Consider the following 14,080-nt stretch of genomic DNA (forward strand, 5'->3'; position numbering starts at 1 on the left):
AGTCTATATCCTATGAGGCATATTTACAATAATAAAGCAAGACCTGACCTTGGAAGTGTCATTGTCACTCCACACATACTGGCTAGTCCATCCAGGACTGACACACACCCATCGCCAGTGTGTGTAGTTGGGAGGGTTATTGCTCATAGTCTGGCTGACACCAAACTCGAAGTCCTCCTGTCACAGCTCTCCCTCGCTGTGAGTCGCACCACTGTCGGCCAGGCTATATTTCTCTGGGAGCTAGGAAAAATTACACTTTGTGTTTTAAAATCTCAGTATACATTAGACTGAGTTTCCAACCATTTATTATAGTCAAATAAATTCTCCCAAATCCTCAATTGTAATTGTGTAGTACCATCGACTCCAGTACACTAGATGGCGTCTTATGAATAGTTTACAGTGAAGTTGATAAGTCATGTGATTAGAAGAAGCTGTGCGGGATAAACAAATGGAAGCATGGAAACGATTCAAGAGGTAAAATGTTTGATCACTATTGATACAAGGATCGGATAGGTTACCTGGTCATGTTTAAATGACTCACTAACTCGAATTACTTTGCAGGACAGCATGACAATACCTTTTGGGGAAAAAAATCTAGTTGCTGTGTTGAGTATCCCAGCCAATGCCAGTGATGTGCAGACCGCTGTTATTCTGACGCACGGGGCTGGTGGGGACATGAACTTCAAGCATTTGGTGTCTCTTGCTCATGCACTTTCATCGAATGGCCTGCTATGTCTTCGCTTCACGTGTAAAGGTTTAAACCTGGTTTACAGAGTGAAGGCTTACCATGCCGTTTGGGTAAGAATTATTTTCGAAATACAGATTTGTGCATGTTTCGTTCCATAAGACGACGCGAAAAAAGAATACCAAGTCATTAAAAGCCTCGTCTTTAGTTGGCTATGAAGATCTACTAGTTAATTCACTGAATACAAGTGTGCCATTAATATAAATATTCTATTTGATTTTGCAGGAATACTTGAAAAATCTTGAGAAATTCACAATAAGAAACATATTTCTTGGTGGTAAGCAATCAAAACTATTTTATAACCTCAATTAAATCTAACTGGCCTTATGTATTTCCCAGTGATGATGAGCCATGCTTGGGGTTTATGCTTCCATAACAAACCAATGCAATTGCATCATTCTGAAAGATCCTTGCTCAATGTTTATCTGCACATAGCTCTCTACTGTATCTCCAACCCCTTGTCCAGAGAGTGGCCCCCCTCACCGGGGTCCTTATTAGCTTCTATACCAATGATTTACAAACTCGGCAAAACAAGAAACGTCCTCTCACTGTCAACTGCGTTTATTTTCAGCAAACTTAACATGTGTAAATATTTGTAGGAACATAAGATTCAACAACTGATACATAAACTGAACAAGTTCCACAGACATGTGACTATCAGAAATTGAATAATGTGTCCCTGAACAAAGGGGACACATTAAAAAATCAAAAGTAACAGTCAGTATCTGGTGTGGCCACCAGCTGCATTAAGTACTGCAGTGCATCTCCTCCTCATGGACTGCACCAGATTTGCCACTTCTTTATTATGAGATGTTACCCCACTTTTTCACCAAGGCACCTGCAAGTTACCGGACATTTCTGGGGGAAATGGCCCTAGCCCTCACCCTCCGATGCAACCGGTCCCAGGCGTGCTTGACGGGATTGAGATCCATGGCAGAACACTGACATTGTTGTCTTGCAGGAAATCACACACAGAACGACCAGTATGGCTGGTGGCATTGTCATGCTGGAGGGTCATGTCAGGAAGCGTACCACATGAGGGAGGAGGATGTCTTCCCTGTAACACACAGCGTTGAGATTGAGCTTGTTGTCATTGCAGGCAGTCTGATGATGCTGTGACACACTGCCCCAGGTCATGACGGACCCTCCACCTCCAAATCGATCCCGCTCCAGAGTACAGGCCTCGGTGTAACGCTCATTCCTTTGACGATAAACACGAATCCGACCATTACCCTGATGTCTGGTGAGGACCTGCCTTACAACAGGCCTACAAGCCCTTAGTCCAGCCTCTCAGCCTATTGCGGACAGTCTGAGCACTGATGGAGGGATTGTGTGTTCCTGGTGTAACTCGGGCAGTTGTTGTTGCCATCGTGTACCTATCCCGCAGGTGTGATGTTCGTCTGTACCGATCCTGTGCAGGTGTTACACGTGGTCTGCCACTGCGAGGACGATCAGCTGTCTATCCTGTCTCCCTGTAGCGCTGTCGTAGGCGTCTCACAGTACGGACATTGCAATTTATTGCCCTGGCCACATCTGCAGTCCTCGTGCCTCCTTGCAGCATGCCTATGAGCCGGGACCCTGGGCATCTTTCTTTTGGTGTTTTTCAGAGTCAGTAGAAAGGCCTCTTTAGTGTCCTAAGTTTTCATAACTGTTAGTGTCTTAACGACCGTTCCACAGGTGCATGTTCAATAATTGTGTATGGTTCATTGAACAAGCATGGGAAACAGTGTTTAAACCCTTTACAATGAAGATCTGTGAAGTTATTTTGATTTTTACGAATTATCTTTGAAAGACAGGGTTCTGAAAAAGGGACATTTTCTTTTTTTGCTGAGTTTATATACACTAGGTGACTCAATGGCCAATACATTGCATCTGCAATCCAGGTATATATTCATTATTATAAACTGGGTGGTTTGAGAACTGAATTCTGTTTAGCTGAAGGCCATGGTATATTTAAGCAATAATGTCCGAGGAGGTGTGGTATATGGCCAATTTACCACAGCTGAAGGCTGTGTTTAGGGACGATGCATCGCAGAGTGCCTTAAACCTGTAAAAATAAATGTTTTGTCATACCCGAGGTATACGGTCTGATACACCATGGTTGTCAGCCAATCAGCATTCAGGGCTCGAACCACCCAGTTTATAAGACCGTATACCACGGGTATGACAAAACATTTAGTTTTACTGCTAATTACATTGGTAACCAGTTTATAATAGCAATAAGTTTCCTCGGGGCTTTTGATAAATGACCAATATACCACGGCTAAGGTTTGTGTCCAGGCACTGCGTTGCGCTTAAGAACAGCCCTTAGCCGTGGTATATTGGCCATATTCCACACCTCCTCAGGCCTTATTACTTAATTGTTCTATACCCGCAGTCATAAATCACGCCCATTTCTAAAATGTATCTTACTAAAATTGTATTTTAAACCTAACCTTAACCACACTGCTAACCTTATGCCTAACCGTATATTTATTTTCCAAAAAGCCCTTTTCTTTTGTAGCCAATTTTGACTTTGTGGCTGTGGAAGCTACTGAAAACCCCTCACCAGGGACATATTCTGAGTATTGGTGGTTACTGGGGGCATGAGTAATTGAGCATTGTTAATTGATCCATAAACTAGTTCTTCTTAAGCAATCACTTCCAAGACAGATATAATACTCACTGTTTACTTACTCACTGTGTACCTTCCACTTCAGGCCGTTCTATGGGGTCTCGCGCTGCCTCTGCCCTGGCCAGGCAGCTCAGTGGTGGGTCAGAGGATGCATTGCAGGGACTGGTCTGTCTGTCCTTTCCCCTACACCCTCCAGGACTGACACACACCCATCAACAGCGGAGTGAGGACCTCAGGGCGCTGCCCAAGGAGGTGCCTGTACTGTTTCTGTCTGGTACTGCAGACAACATGTGTGAGAAGGTGAGAATGGTGATGGGTGTCTTTTGGTCAATGCATAAACATCAGCAGATCGGAGGAATGTGAGCATTCACAGAAACTGTTGAAGTTTGCACGTGCACATCCCTATTTTTTGATGATTCATGTGTTTCACTTCAAACTGATCACACGTCTCCCTTGTAATGAAATAGTTCACTTTTGCACATGCATCTCTTGATTGTGTGTTATTTTATTATTTCAAACTGATGGGCTGGAAGAAACATTCTTTTCCAGTCCCAATTTTGTTTTGCGCTGATGATTTTTCCTTTGTCCAGATCCTTCTAGATGACGTGTTAAAGGAGATGAAGTCTCCAGCGGCTGTTCACTGGATTGAAGGAGGTAGCCATGGGCTTATAGTGAAGGGAAGGGCTGAGGAGTCTGTGCTGGATGAAGTCAACTCACATGTCGTATCGTGGATTTTGGAACATACTTGAACCTTCTTTCAATGCTCAAGTTTTTTTTTTTTTTGCTCCACACATTCTGTATAATTTTGTCATTTGGTTTGATGAATTCATGTGTTTATGTTGGTGTATTTACGATGTGGATTAAATCAATTCTTTTATAATACCAGCGATAGTATTTCGTTTATTTTGGTTAAGGTATTTACACAGATTGACAATAAATAATAGCCTGCTGGTTGCTTCTCTGAAACAGCAGTGTGCGGACGTGCAAGTGTACCTTTAAAGCCTGGCGATAACGTTAATATTTCCTTGATTCTAATTGGGTAGCTTTCACTTCCTGTGTTTGCAAGGAAATGGACGTGAGCATGGCTGAAGAACCGTGGAATAAAGTAAACATTCCCTTTCCAAGTGCGGTTTCAACTGTCCATATACCATTCGGTCTCTCAACAGGTATGTAGTTTATCACATTTATGCATAAACTTGTTGGAGCGTCCTTTCGCTGTGTAATAATAGCCACATTAGCTCACGGAAACTAGCCCCGCTGCAGACTACAGCAAGCTACGGGACACACGTGGGGAGTGTTCTGACTGATGCCATAGAGCAATCTCTTGCTCTGTAATAGTTAGGCTAACTAGATTAACGTTATTTACATCACAATTGTGTGGTGTTTTTTTTGTACTGCTTTTTTCGTGTGTGTGTGTGCGCTGTTCATTGTATCTAGGTACATACGTAAAACGTGTCCTGGAGGAAAATAACAAAGTGCTCAAGTTGCTTGGCAGTGGAGTCCTGCAGACTGAGATCCTTGTCCTGTACGAGCTTCTCTACGTTCTCCATAACAGCCTCAGGCAAAACAAGACTTTCAGGGTTCTCAAACAGGTGAGGATCAAGAAAAAGGCCTGCATTACATGATCTTTAAAAAAAAAAAAAAAATTACCAACTAAGTAACGTAGCCTATTATGATTATAGTTATTAACAATATTATCTATTCAGACCATTGACTAGGCTACTGTTCCCAGCTGATAGGCTTTATTAGGTAACATTATGTAATGTTAAGCATAGCACAGATAATTTTCAATGAGATCAGATTTGAAATAGACTGCGGAGTTTGCGGTGTGCACATTTTTGGGTTACTTCAGGGTGAAAAAAAAAATTTCATTTAGTAATGGAGCATTTTCTAAATTCAATCAAACCCCCTGCAACTAAACGTGGACGTTCAGACTTGTGTTGACTTCCAAGTTGGGAATTGAGTAACCAATTGAAGAGTAACTTTCATTGAAAACCATATTTGAGTTTTAGATTTGAGTTATAGTGAAACAAGTCAATTCTGGTTTTATAACAGTTTGTTGCAGAAGTGATATTTTGGTCTTTTAGTAGTAAAATCTATCCCCCTTTTAACCTAGCGGTTCAACTCTACATTGAAATAGTGATGTATTGGCCTCGATGTCATCTCGAGGGAGGGGGTCGGTATGAAATACACTCTTTTCTAGATGTGCTGAGCGGTACCACCTCAAGGCTAACAATAAAAGCTGGTGACAGCACGCCTTATTTGACAGTGGTCTTGACTAGACTACTGACATTACACGGAATTCAAAAGACAGTAAAGCACTTTTTAAAAAATTATTTTTTTATTTCACCTTTATTTAACCAGGTAGGCTAGTTGAGAACAAGTTCTCATTTACAACTGCGACCTGGCCAAGATAAAGCGTAGCAATTCGACACATACAACAACACAGAGTTACACATGGAATAAACAAAACATACAGTAGAACAAAAAATTAAAAGTATATACAGTGAGTGCAAATGAGGTAAGTTAAGGAAATAAATAGGCCATGGTGGCGAAGTAATTACAATAAAGCAATTAAACACTAGAATGGTAGATCGGCAGAAGATGAATGTGCAGGTAGAGATACTGGGGTGCAAAGGAGCAAAATAAATAAATACCAGTATGGGGATGAGGTAGGTAGATAGCTGGGCTGTTTACAGGTGGGCTATGTACTGGTGCAGTGATCTGTAAGCTGCTCTGACAGCTGGTGCTTAAAGCTAGTGAGGGAGATGTGAGTCTCCAGCTTCAGAGACTTTTGCAATTCGTTCCAGTCATGGGCAGCAGAGAACTGGAAGGAAAGACGACCAAAGGAGGAATTGACTTTGGGGGTGACCAGTGAGATATACCTGCTGGAGCGCGTGCTACGAGTGGGTGCTGCTATGGTGACCAGTGAGCTAAGGCGGGGCTTTACCTAGCAGAGACTTGTAGATAACCTGTAGCCAGTGGGTTTGGCGACAAGTATGAAGCGAGGGCCAGCCAACGAGAGATTACAGGTCGCAATGGTGGGTAGTGTATGGGGCTTTGGTGACAAAACGGGTGGCACTGTGATAGACTGCATCCAGTTTGTTGAGTAGAGTGTTGGAGGCTATTTTATAGATGACATCACCGAAGTCGAGGATCGGTAGGATGGTCAGTTTTACGAGGGTATGTTTGGCAGCATGAGTGAAGGAGGCTTTATTGCGATTTAATTTTGGATTGGAGATGCTTAATGTGAGTCTGGAAGGAGAGTTTACAGTCTAACCAGACACCCAGGTATTTGTAGTTGTCCACGTATTCTAAGTCAGAAACGTCCAGAGTAGTGATGCTGGATGGGCGAGCAGGTGCGGGCAGTGATCGATTGAATAGCATGCATTTAGTTTCCGCATCTGACCAAAGTTTTTTGCTTACCATTTCATACACATCTGTATTGCTTTTACGAAGAAAGAAAACGTCTAGACTGTGGATTATACCTTTATATCTGTAGCTATATCCACTGTATATGTCAACTTGTTGTGTTTTTTTCCCTCAACCGTTATGACTGATTGGTGTCGCGGTCTGCTAAAACAGTTGGCTCCTAGTTCAATGATTGCAAGTTCTAATCCCACATGGGGCATATACATCCTTTATTTACAATATTCATATCGTTGCCCACACACTTCTAATTCTGGAAGGTGAAAGCATAGGCCTTCGCTCTGGTAGTAGTTGCTACCAGCGCTCAGTCTCAGGTCAGAATTAAACATCCATGTTTTCAAACGTCAAATTTCGAAGTCTTTTTAAGGTTAAATTTAGGCATTAACTCCAAATTCTCAAGCTTAGGCATTAAGGTGAGGGTTAAGGTTTGGGATAGGCTTAAAACAAGAATATCAAAATCAACCTTATGTCACTGGATTTGAACTTGCAACCATTGGAATCGGTGGCAGATGCTTACACCCATCCACCATACCCGTACACAACGCCCTAGCAAAACTGAAACCTCACTGTTGCCCCTAGTGGCTGGTTTCCACTTCATCTCCCGATGTCCTCAGACATGGATGGACTTTGAATACTGACTTGTATCACGAGTACTAAAGACATCTTTAATCAGTTTTGTTTGATATTTTTCTGCCATGCGTAATATGCGGTGCACTTTGAATACTGACTTGTATCACGAGTACTAAAGACATCTTTAATCAGTTTTGTTTGATATTTTTCTGCCATGCGTAATATGCGGTGCACTATTTAATGTATAAGTCACAATGTTTATTAAACACCTACATGCTGTGTAAGGGATATTTGACCAATAAAGAGTGTGATGGAGTGCTGCTTCAGATAACCTGGCCTCCACAATCACCCGACCTCAAACCAATTGAGATGGTTTGGGATGTGTTGGACCGCAGAGTGAAGGAAAAGCAGCTAACAAGTGCTCAGCATATGTGGGAACTCCTTCAAGACTGTTGGAAAAGCATTCCAGGTGAAGCTGGTTGAGAGAATGCCAAGTGTGCAAAGCTGTCATCAAGGCAAAGGGTGGCTACTTTGAAGAATCTCAAATGTAAAATATATTTAGATTTGTTTACACTTTTTGGGTTACTACATGATTCCTTATGTGTTATTTCATAGTTTTGATGTCTTCAGTATTATTCTACAATGTAGAAAATAATAAAAATAAAGAAAAACCCTTGAATGAGTCATGGTGGCCGCAGTGCGATATAGAGGTATGCCGAAAACCAGCGACCAATACATTTTCACCCGTGACATCCTTTTTTCAAAATAGCCCAACTGCGGAAAAACCATGGGCATGGCAACCCTACCCCCAGGGCAAAATGAGTGTGACACCCCTGATGTAGGGGGTTATTGACTGAGTTTTGAAAACCCCTGCAGGTTGAGCAATGCATAAACCGGTTGAAGGAAATGAAGCTGGATGCTGCTCTTCTGGACCTGAAGGAGCTATGTCCAAAGAAAGTGCAAAGGTACTAACTTGCTAGAATTACTCTGCATTTAGCTATTCCCTGTGCCAGGGAATGTACATGCCCTTGTTGGACTACTTAGCTGCATCTAATCACGCAGACACTATCGAGCATCAAGATCCATATAACTTGTTTTGGGGTCGATATTTATTTGATAGCCAATACACCGTAGACTAACTGTGTCATCTTGATGTGTGTATGCTTGTGTTTGCAGCAAGTTAGCTATGGAGACGGGTCAGTGTGATGTCCCCAGTCAGCCCATACTGGAATGGCTTTGTCTCAAGGTGTTGGGAGCTGCCAGACTGATGACATGTCTGCTCAATCACTGCACCAGAGCCTTCATGTATCCTTCTCTTTCTCTCATCTGGGAGACGTCAGCTGCTATCTCTTTCTCCTTGCTTTTTTTTTTTAAACCTCTTTTTTTTGTTGCCTAAGTGTCCTTTTAGTTTTTTGAAAGGTGATCTAAATCCAATGTATGATTATTACTATATAAATGACTGTTGCTGGCGTTCCAGGTCATCTTTTTTTGCAGTTGCATATTGTTAGGTCTCTCAATGCCTGGAGAAGTGTTTAACTTGTCAGGAACCACAGTAATACCTACTCAGCCATCAACATGTCTTAAGGCATCTTGAGACATATCCAGAGATGACTTAAGATCAACATAAATGAAGACGTCTCGAGACAAAAGTGATGACGGGGTATGTAACAACACGACAGTCTTCTGTAATGTGCAGCATGACTGCAAAAAAATAAAAAAGACCACCTGGAACGCAACAATGTTCTCAGTGTAGACATGTATACATGAGCATGGTGTGTATGATTGCCTTGACCAAATCTCCTCTCCAGACTAGCAAGGCAGGACCTCCAATCAAAGCAATTCATTACGTTGAACGTGGTGCTCACCAGCATGCTTAGTCGACTGTGGTGAGTCCTGTGGCTCTTTCAGGGTCTTGTCTGACGTACTGCTTTTCACTCAAACCTGTCCCTTCTTACTAGAGCTGACTTACTATGACTTAGCTAGATGAGACAACCACATATCAATCTTAAGACGAATGTAAGTGACTCTGTAAGTGGAAGTGACTCTGGATAGGAGTGATGTATCTTCCTGCTCCTTAGGGTGTTTTTCCGGGGCATCCTGGGTAGGCTGGCCCCTCTCTACCAGCACCTCCTGGAGCTCCTGAAGGAGGTGTCCCAGGCTCAGGCTATGGCCTTCCTCATAGACTTCACCCTGCCTGCAGGGATGGCAGAGTTCCTCGGGCCCTCTGACTCTTCCTTGTTGAAGATGGAGCATTCCCGGGCTCCTAAGGGCCTTGGAGGGATAGGAGCCTCCAGGTCCTCTGTGCTCAACAGACTGTTCAGAGAGGAGGGAGGGGAGAGTAGGAAGCAGGCTCTGGGTGGTCCCTCCAATAGGAAGAGCAGCAAAGTGGATCTGGGAACTGCGGTCTTACTCCGGAGAACTGGTGATACAGGTTAGTGTCCCCGGATTCTGTATTCCTTGCTTTTTGCCGTTTCAGGCTGGGTATTTATAAAGCACTTTGTGATTGGTGTCAAGCTGCTGATGTAAAAAGGACTTTATAAAATACATTTGATAGATTGATTGATTTATTTTTTGTAGCTCTCCTGGCATAGCCTATGTTCTGTTGTTTACATTTGAACATATAATATATAACAGTCATATAATTTCCTTATAACAGGTGCCGTCTCTGGATTTGATATGAAGCAGTTGCTGAAACGAACCCATGGCGGTATCACAGAGGTATGTGTGGTTGTTTTTATGTCCAAATATTATAGAGTCCACTACTTTTCATTTGAGTTAGTTATTTGATGATGAGTGTTGTTACTTATACTAGATTGTCATTTGAACTCTGCAGGTGTCAACAGAACAAGAGCAGCCTTCATTACTGGATGCTGCTGTGATTGGTCAGAAGAGGAAGTTTCTGAAGCAACTGAAAACAGCCACCACTTTCAGCAACATGGCCGCCCACCTGGAGGAAGTGATGCGATGGTGTGAATGCAGGAAGCTGCGTCAGGAGAAGGGGCGTCTGACGTTCCTGAACCTGAAGTGCCAGAGGATGAAACGCCTGGAATCAGAGGGCTGCAGGTACAGGGGCTCTATTTTAACTGGGCTTTTAATAATATTGTCTATTGCATCTTTCAGACTATCACAATGGGATATCTTTGCACACCTTGTCCAAACTAAAACTTCCAGTCACATTAACGATGGGGAACCTATGTGTTGTTTGTTCTTGGTCTCCCCAGTGTACAAGGGAAACTAACGCGCTACAAACGGGAGGTTTGCTGGGCCCTGTCACTCAGAGGGGTGGTACCCAGGACCTGTCAGTCGCTGAAGACACTGTGGAGGAGGGCTCACCCTAGAATTTGCTTTCAGCCATTCAGGACTGCATTTGAACCAATCACAAGTGCATTCTGTGTCAACAGAAAACGGTCACTAAGACACAAGAGAAACAGGAGTATTTTACCTGGCACACCGGGGGATGTGGCCACGATGACTGCTGACCAGTCCCTTAGCAATGAGTTTAGCAACCAAAGTAGAGACACTCCAGCTCAGAAACCCTTGGATCTGAACGAGACTAACATTGATGACATTTTTGCCTTCATAGGTTTCTAAGACTCCAAAACCCTGGCCTATGGGATAAAAGGGGTTCTCAGCTTTCATGATTTAAACAAAGAAATCCACACAAGGTTTTCTTGGTTGCATGTGTTTCATCTCTGACATCAAGTTACATTTTTTTCACTGATGTTTCTAGACCTACATCAGTCGCTTGCCTTAAGTTTTTCTTAAAGTAGCCTATAAATAAAATGTTTTAGAAACGTGGTATTAAACCTATGCATACCCTTACAGTCTGTGTGCGGTATTCACTTTTTTATCTAATTATATTTGTCATTTACAGGAAAACTGCTAATACATTGCTAACAAATAAATGTCAACTTTTCTTTAAGACAAATCATAAACAGAACATGGCAAGTTTCCTACATTTCAGCTAGATTCCTTTTTTTCAAGGGCATAAATAATAATACATTTAAACTGGGTTCCTTCCAATTCACAAATATTGCCTAGAATTCACCTGATTGGATGGAAATGGGGTGTGATAAACCATATACTGTAAAGGGCAATAATTCAAGGTTAACAATCAGCAGGGATACCTAGTCAGTTATTCAACTGAAATGTGCCCTCTGCAGTTAACCCATTCACTGAATCAGAGAGGTGCGGGAGGCTGCCTTATTCGACATCATCGGCACCCAGGGAGAAGTTGTTCGGGGTAGAACGGCAGATTTTTCCACCTTGCCTGCTCAGGGATTTGAACCAGCGCCCTTTCGGTAACTGGCCCAATGCTCTTAACACCTGCCTCAATTAGCAACCTCCATACAAACATCTTTTGATTTATGTTGAAATAAAAATAACTGCTTTATTGTATGAACATTAATGTATTGTCACAGCAGATGGACAGGTTGTTCTCAATCTGATACACTGTAAAACAGAAAGGGATCAAAACCACAGAGTTCTGAGAGCCTTTTTCAGTTGCTCTTAGCAACAACGATGCATATGTTTATTGGAAAAACAGGTTAAAAGTCTACAGTACAAAGTCCTCAACATATCTGCCAACCTTATTATCAACACAAGGTCCTACATAAATCTCTGAGCTTACGCTTCAGTCCGAGGTTTCATTTTAGCCCACAGTCTGTCCCAGAATGCCTGGTGCTGATGGGGGTCCCGGTGCCCGTCCAGATAGGTCCTGGTCTTCACCAGGCCAGCCAGCCTGTGGTGGGCAGACAGGCAGTTAGGAGGGGTGGGGAAGGGGGTTGATCAGGAGAAGGATGTCCCTTTGCTCCACCTGCAACCTGGAGGTGTTCAGCCAAATCTCCAGGGAACACCAGTTACTGCGCAGGTAAGGCGACTGACCAGGCAGAGGGTGTGGCGGCTCCGGTAGAGGCTCTGATGTTCTCCACTATGTCCTTCCCCATCTGGAAGTCTACAGTCGTGGCCAAAAGTTGAGAATGACACAAATATTAATTTCCACAAAGTTTTCTGCTTCAGTGTCTTTAGATTTTTTTGCCAGATGTTACACTGAAGTATAATTACAAGCATTTCATTTGTCAGAATTTGTGGATTGTTTGTCCACCCGCCTCTTGAGGATTGACCACAAGTTGTCAACGGGATTAAGTTCTGGGAGTTTCCTGGCCATCGACCCAAAATATCAATGTTTTGTTCCCCGAGCCACTTAGTTATCACTTTTGCCTTATGGCAAGGTGCTCCATCATGCTAGAAAATACATTTTGTCACCAAACTGTTCGTGGATGGTTGGGAGAAGTTGCTCTCGAAGGATGTGTTGGTACCATTCTTTATTCATGGCTGTGTTCTTAGGCAAAATTGTGAGTGAGCCCACTCCCTTGGCTGAGAAGCAACCCCACACATGAATGGTCTCAGGATGCTTTACTGTTGGCATGACACAGGACTGATGGTAGCGCTCACCTTGTCTTCTCTGGACAAGCTTTTTTCCGGATTCCCCAAACAATCGGAAAGGGGATTCATCAGAGAAAATGACTTTACCCCAGTCCTCAGCAGTCCATTCCCTGTACCTTTTGCAGAATATCAGTCTGTCCCTGATGTTTTTCCAGGAGAGAAGTGGCTTCTTTGCTGCCCTTCTTGACACCAGGCCATCCTCCAAAGGTCTTCGCCTCACTGTGCGTGCAGATGCACTCACACCTGCCTGCTGCCATTCCTGAGCAAGCTCTGTACTGGTGGTGCCCCGATCCTGCAGCTGAATCAACTTTAGGAGACGGTCCTGGCGCTTTCTGGACTTTCTTGGGTGCCCTGAAACCTTCTTCACAACAATTGAACGGCTCTCTTTGAAGTCCTTGATGATCCGATAAATGGTTGATTTAGGTGCAATCTTACTGGCAGAAATATCCTTGCCTGTGAAGCCCTTTTTGTGCAAGTCAATGATGACGGCATGTGTTTCCTTGCAGTTAATAATGATTGACGGAGGAAGAACAATGATTCCAAGCACCACCCTCCTTTTGAGGCTTCCAGTCTGTTATTCGAACTCAATCAGCATGACAGAGTGATCTCCAGCCTTGTCCTTATCAACACACACTTGTGTTAACGAGAGAATTACTGACATGTCAGCTGGTCCTTTTGTGGCAGGGCTGAAATGCAGTGGGAATGTTTTTTGGGGGATTCAGTTCATTTGCATGGCAAAGAGGGACTTTGCAATTCATCTGATCACACTTCATAACATTCTGGAGTATATGCAAATTGCCATCATACAAACTCAGGCAGCAGACTTTGTGAAAATGTATATTTGTGTCATTCCCAAAACTTTTGGCCACGACTGTTCTGTGTAGACAGAAGCACAGGAAAGGAGGACCCCTCTGTTCCAGGTTGGGCAGAAGCTCCTACACCTAGTGCTCGTCCTTCCCGCTGTAGGAGGCAAATGCGTCATAGTGATAGTGTCCCCCCACCCCCCCCCCCCCCCCCCCCCGGTGTTGGATAGCATGGCCTCCAACAGCCAGCCAACGGTGATGTGGTAGAAGGGGAGGAGCTAGAGGCCAGCCAGGTTATGGATGAAAACCACCAGCACGAAGAACAGGACTCCCAGGGTTGTCGCAGCAAAGCCCACCTCTGTTGTGCAGTTGGCTTCTGTGTACTTGACAAAGTTAGGTTTGTCTAACAAGCATATCAAGTCTTCCAAAGCTTCATTATGATCATGATTAAGCATGATCACTTCAACCTGCCTG

The 14,080-nt window shown here is 43.4% G+C and overlaps 2 protein-coding genes and 1 pseudogene across 2 annotated transcripts; 2 read left to right on the forward strand and 1 right to left on the reverse strand.

Annotated features, from left to right (window-relative positions):
• Positions 1 to 435: 435 nt before the first annotated feature.
• On the forward strand, positions 436 to 4,206 carry LOC139380590 (testis expressed 30). Its single transcript, XM_071123409.1, has 5 exons — positions 436 to 474; positions 562 to 798; positions 971 to 1,022; positions 3,445 to 3,659; positions 3,950 to 4,206. The coding sequence occupies exons 1-5, from the start codon at positions 457 to 459 to the stop codon at positions 4,106 to 4,108; spliced, it is 681 nt and encodes a 226-aa protein (XP_070979510.1). The 5' UTR covers positions 436 to 456; the 3' UTR covers positions 4,109 to 4,206.
• Positions 4,207 to 4,406: 200 nt separating this feature from the next.
• Positions 4,407 to 11,182, forward strand: LOC139380589 (nucleolus and neural progenitor protein). The gene is made up of 9 exons (XM_071123408.1): positions 4,407 to 4,525; positions 4,797 to 4,951; positions 8,235 to 8,323; positions 8,535 to 8,663; positions 9,167 to 9,244; positions 9,437 to 9,789; positions 10,015 to 10,076; positions 10,192 to 10,421; positions 10,580 to 11,182. The coding sequence occupies exons 1-9, from the start codon at positions 4,429 to 4,431 to the stop codon at positions 10,947 to 10,949; spliced, it is 1,563 nt and encodes a 520-aa protein (XP_070979509.1). The 5' UTR covers positions 4,407 to 4,428; the 3' UTR covers positions 10,950 to 11,182.
• A 615-nt stretch (positions 11,183 to 11,797) lies between these two features.
• On the reverse strand, positions 11,798 to 14,061 carry LOC139380077 (toll-like receptor 13; annotated as a pseudogene).
• Positions 14,062 to 14,080: the final 19 nt, after the last annotated feature.

Source organism: Oncorhynchus clarkii, chromosome 22 (assembly GCF_045791955.1).
Source record: "Oncorhynchus clarkii lewisi isolate Uvic-CL-2024 chromosome 22, UVic_Ocla_1.0, whole genome shotgun sequence".
Classification (NCBI taxonomy): domain Eukaryota; kingdom Metazoa; phylum Chordata; class Actinopteri; order Salmoniformes; family Salmonidae; genus Oncorhynchus; species Oncorhynchus clarkii.

Coding starts and splice junctions, on each gene's coding strand:
- LOC139380589 (XM_071123408.1), top strand. CDS start 4,429: ATGGACGTGAGCATGGCTGAAGAACCGTGGAATAAAGTAAACATTCCC. Junction 10,077..10,191: donor CCCATGGCGGTATCACAGAG/GTATGTGTGGTT, acceptor TGAACTCTGCAG/GTGTCAACAGAACAAGAGCA. Junction 10,422..10,579: donor CTGGAATCAGAGGGCTGCAG/GTACAGGGGCTC, acceptor TGGTCTCCCCAG/TGTACAAGGGAAACTAACGC.
- LOC139380590 (XM_071123409.1), top strand. Junction 799..970: donor AGGCTTACCATGCCGTTTGG/GTAAGAATTATT, acceptor TTGATTTTGCAG/GAATACTTGAAAAATCTTGA. Junction 1,023..3,444: donor AAGAAACATATTTCTTGGTG/GTAAGCAATCAA, acceptor CTTCCACTTCAG/GCCGTTCTATGGGGTCTCGC.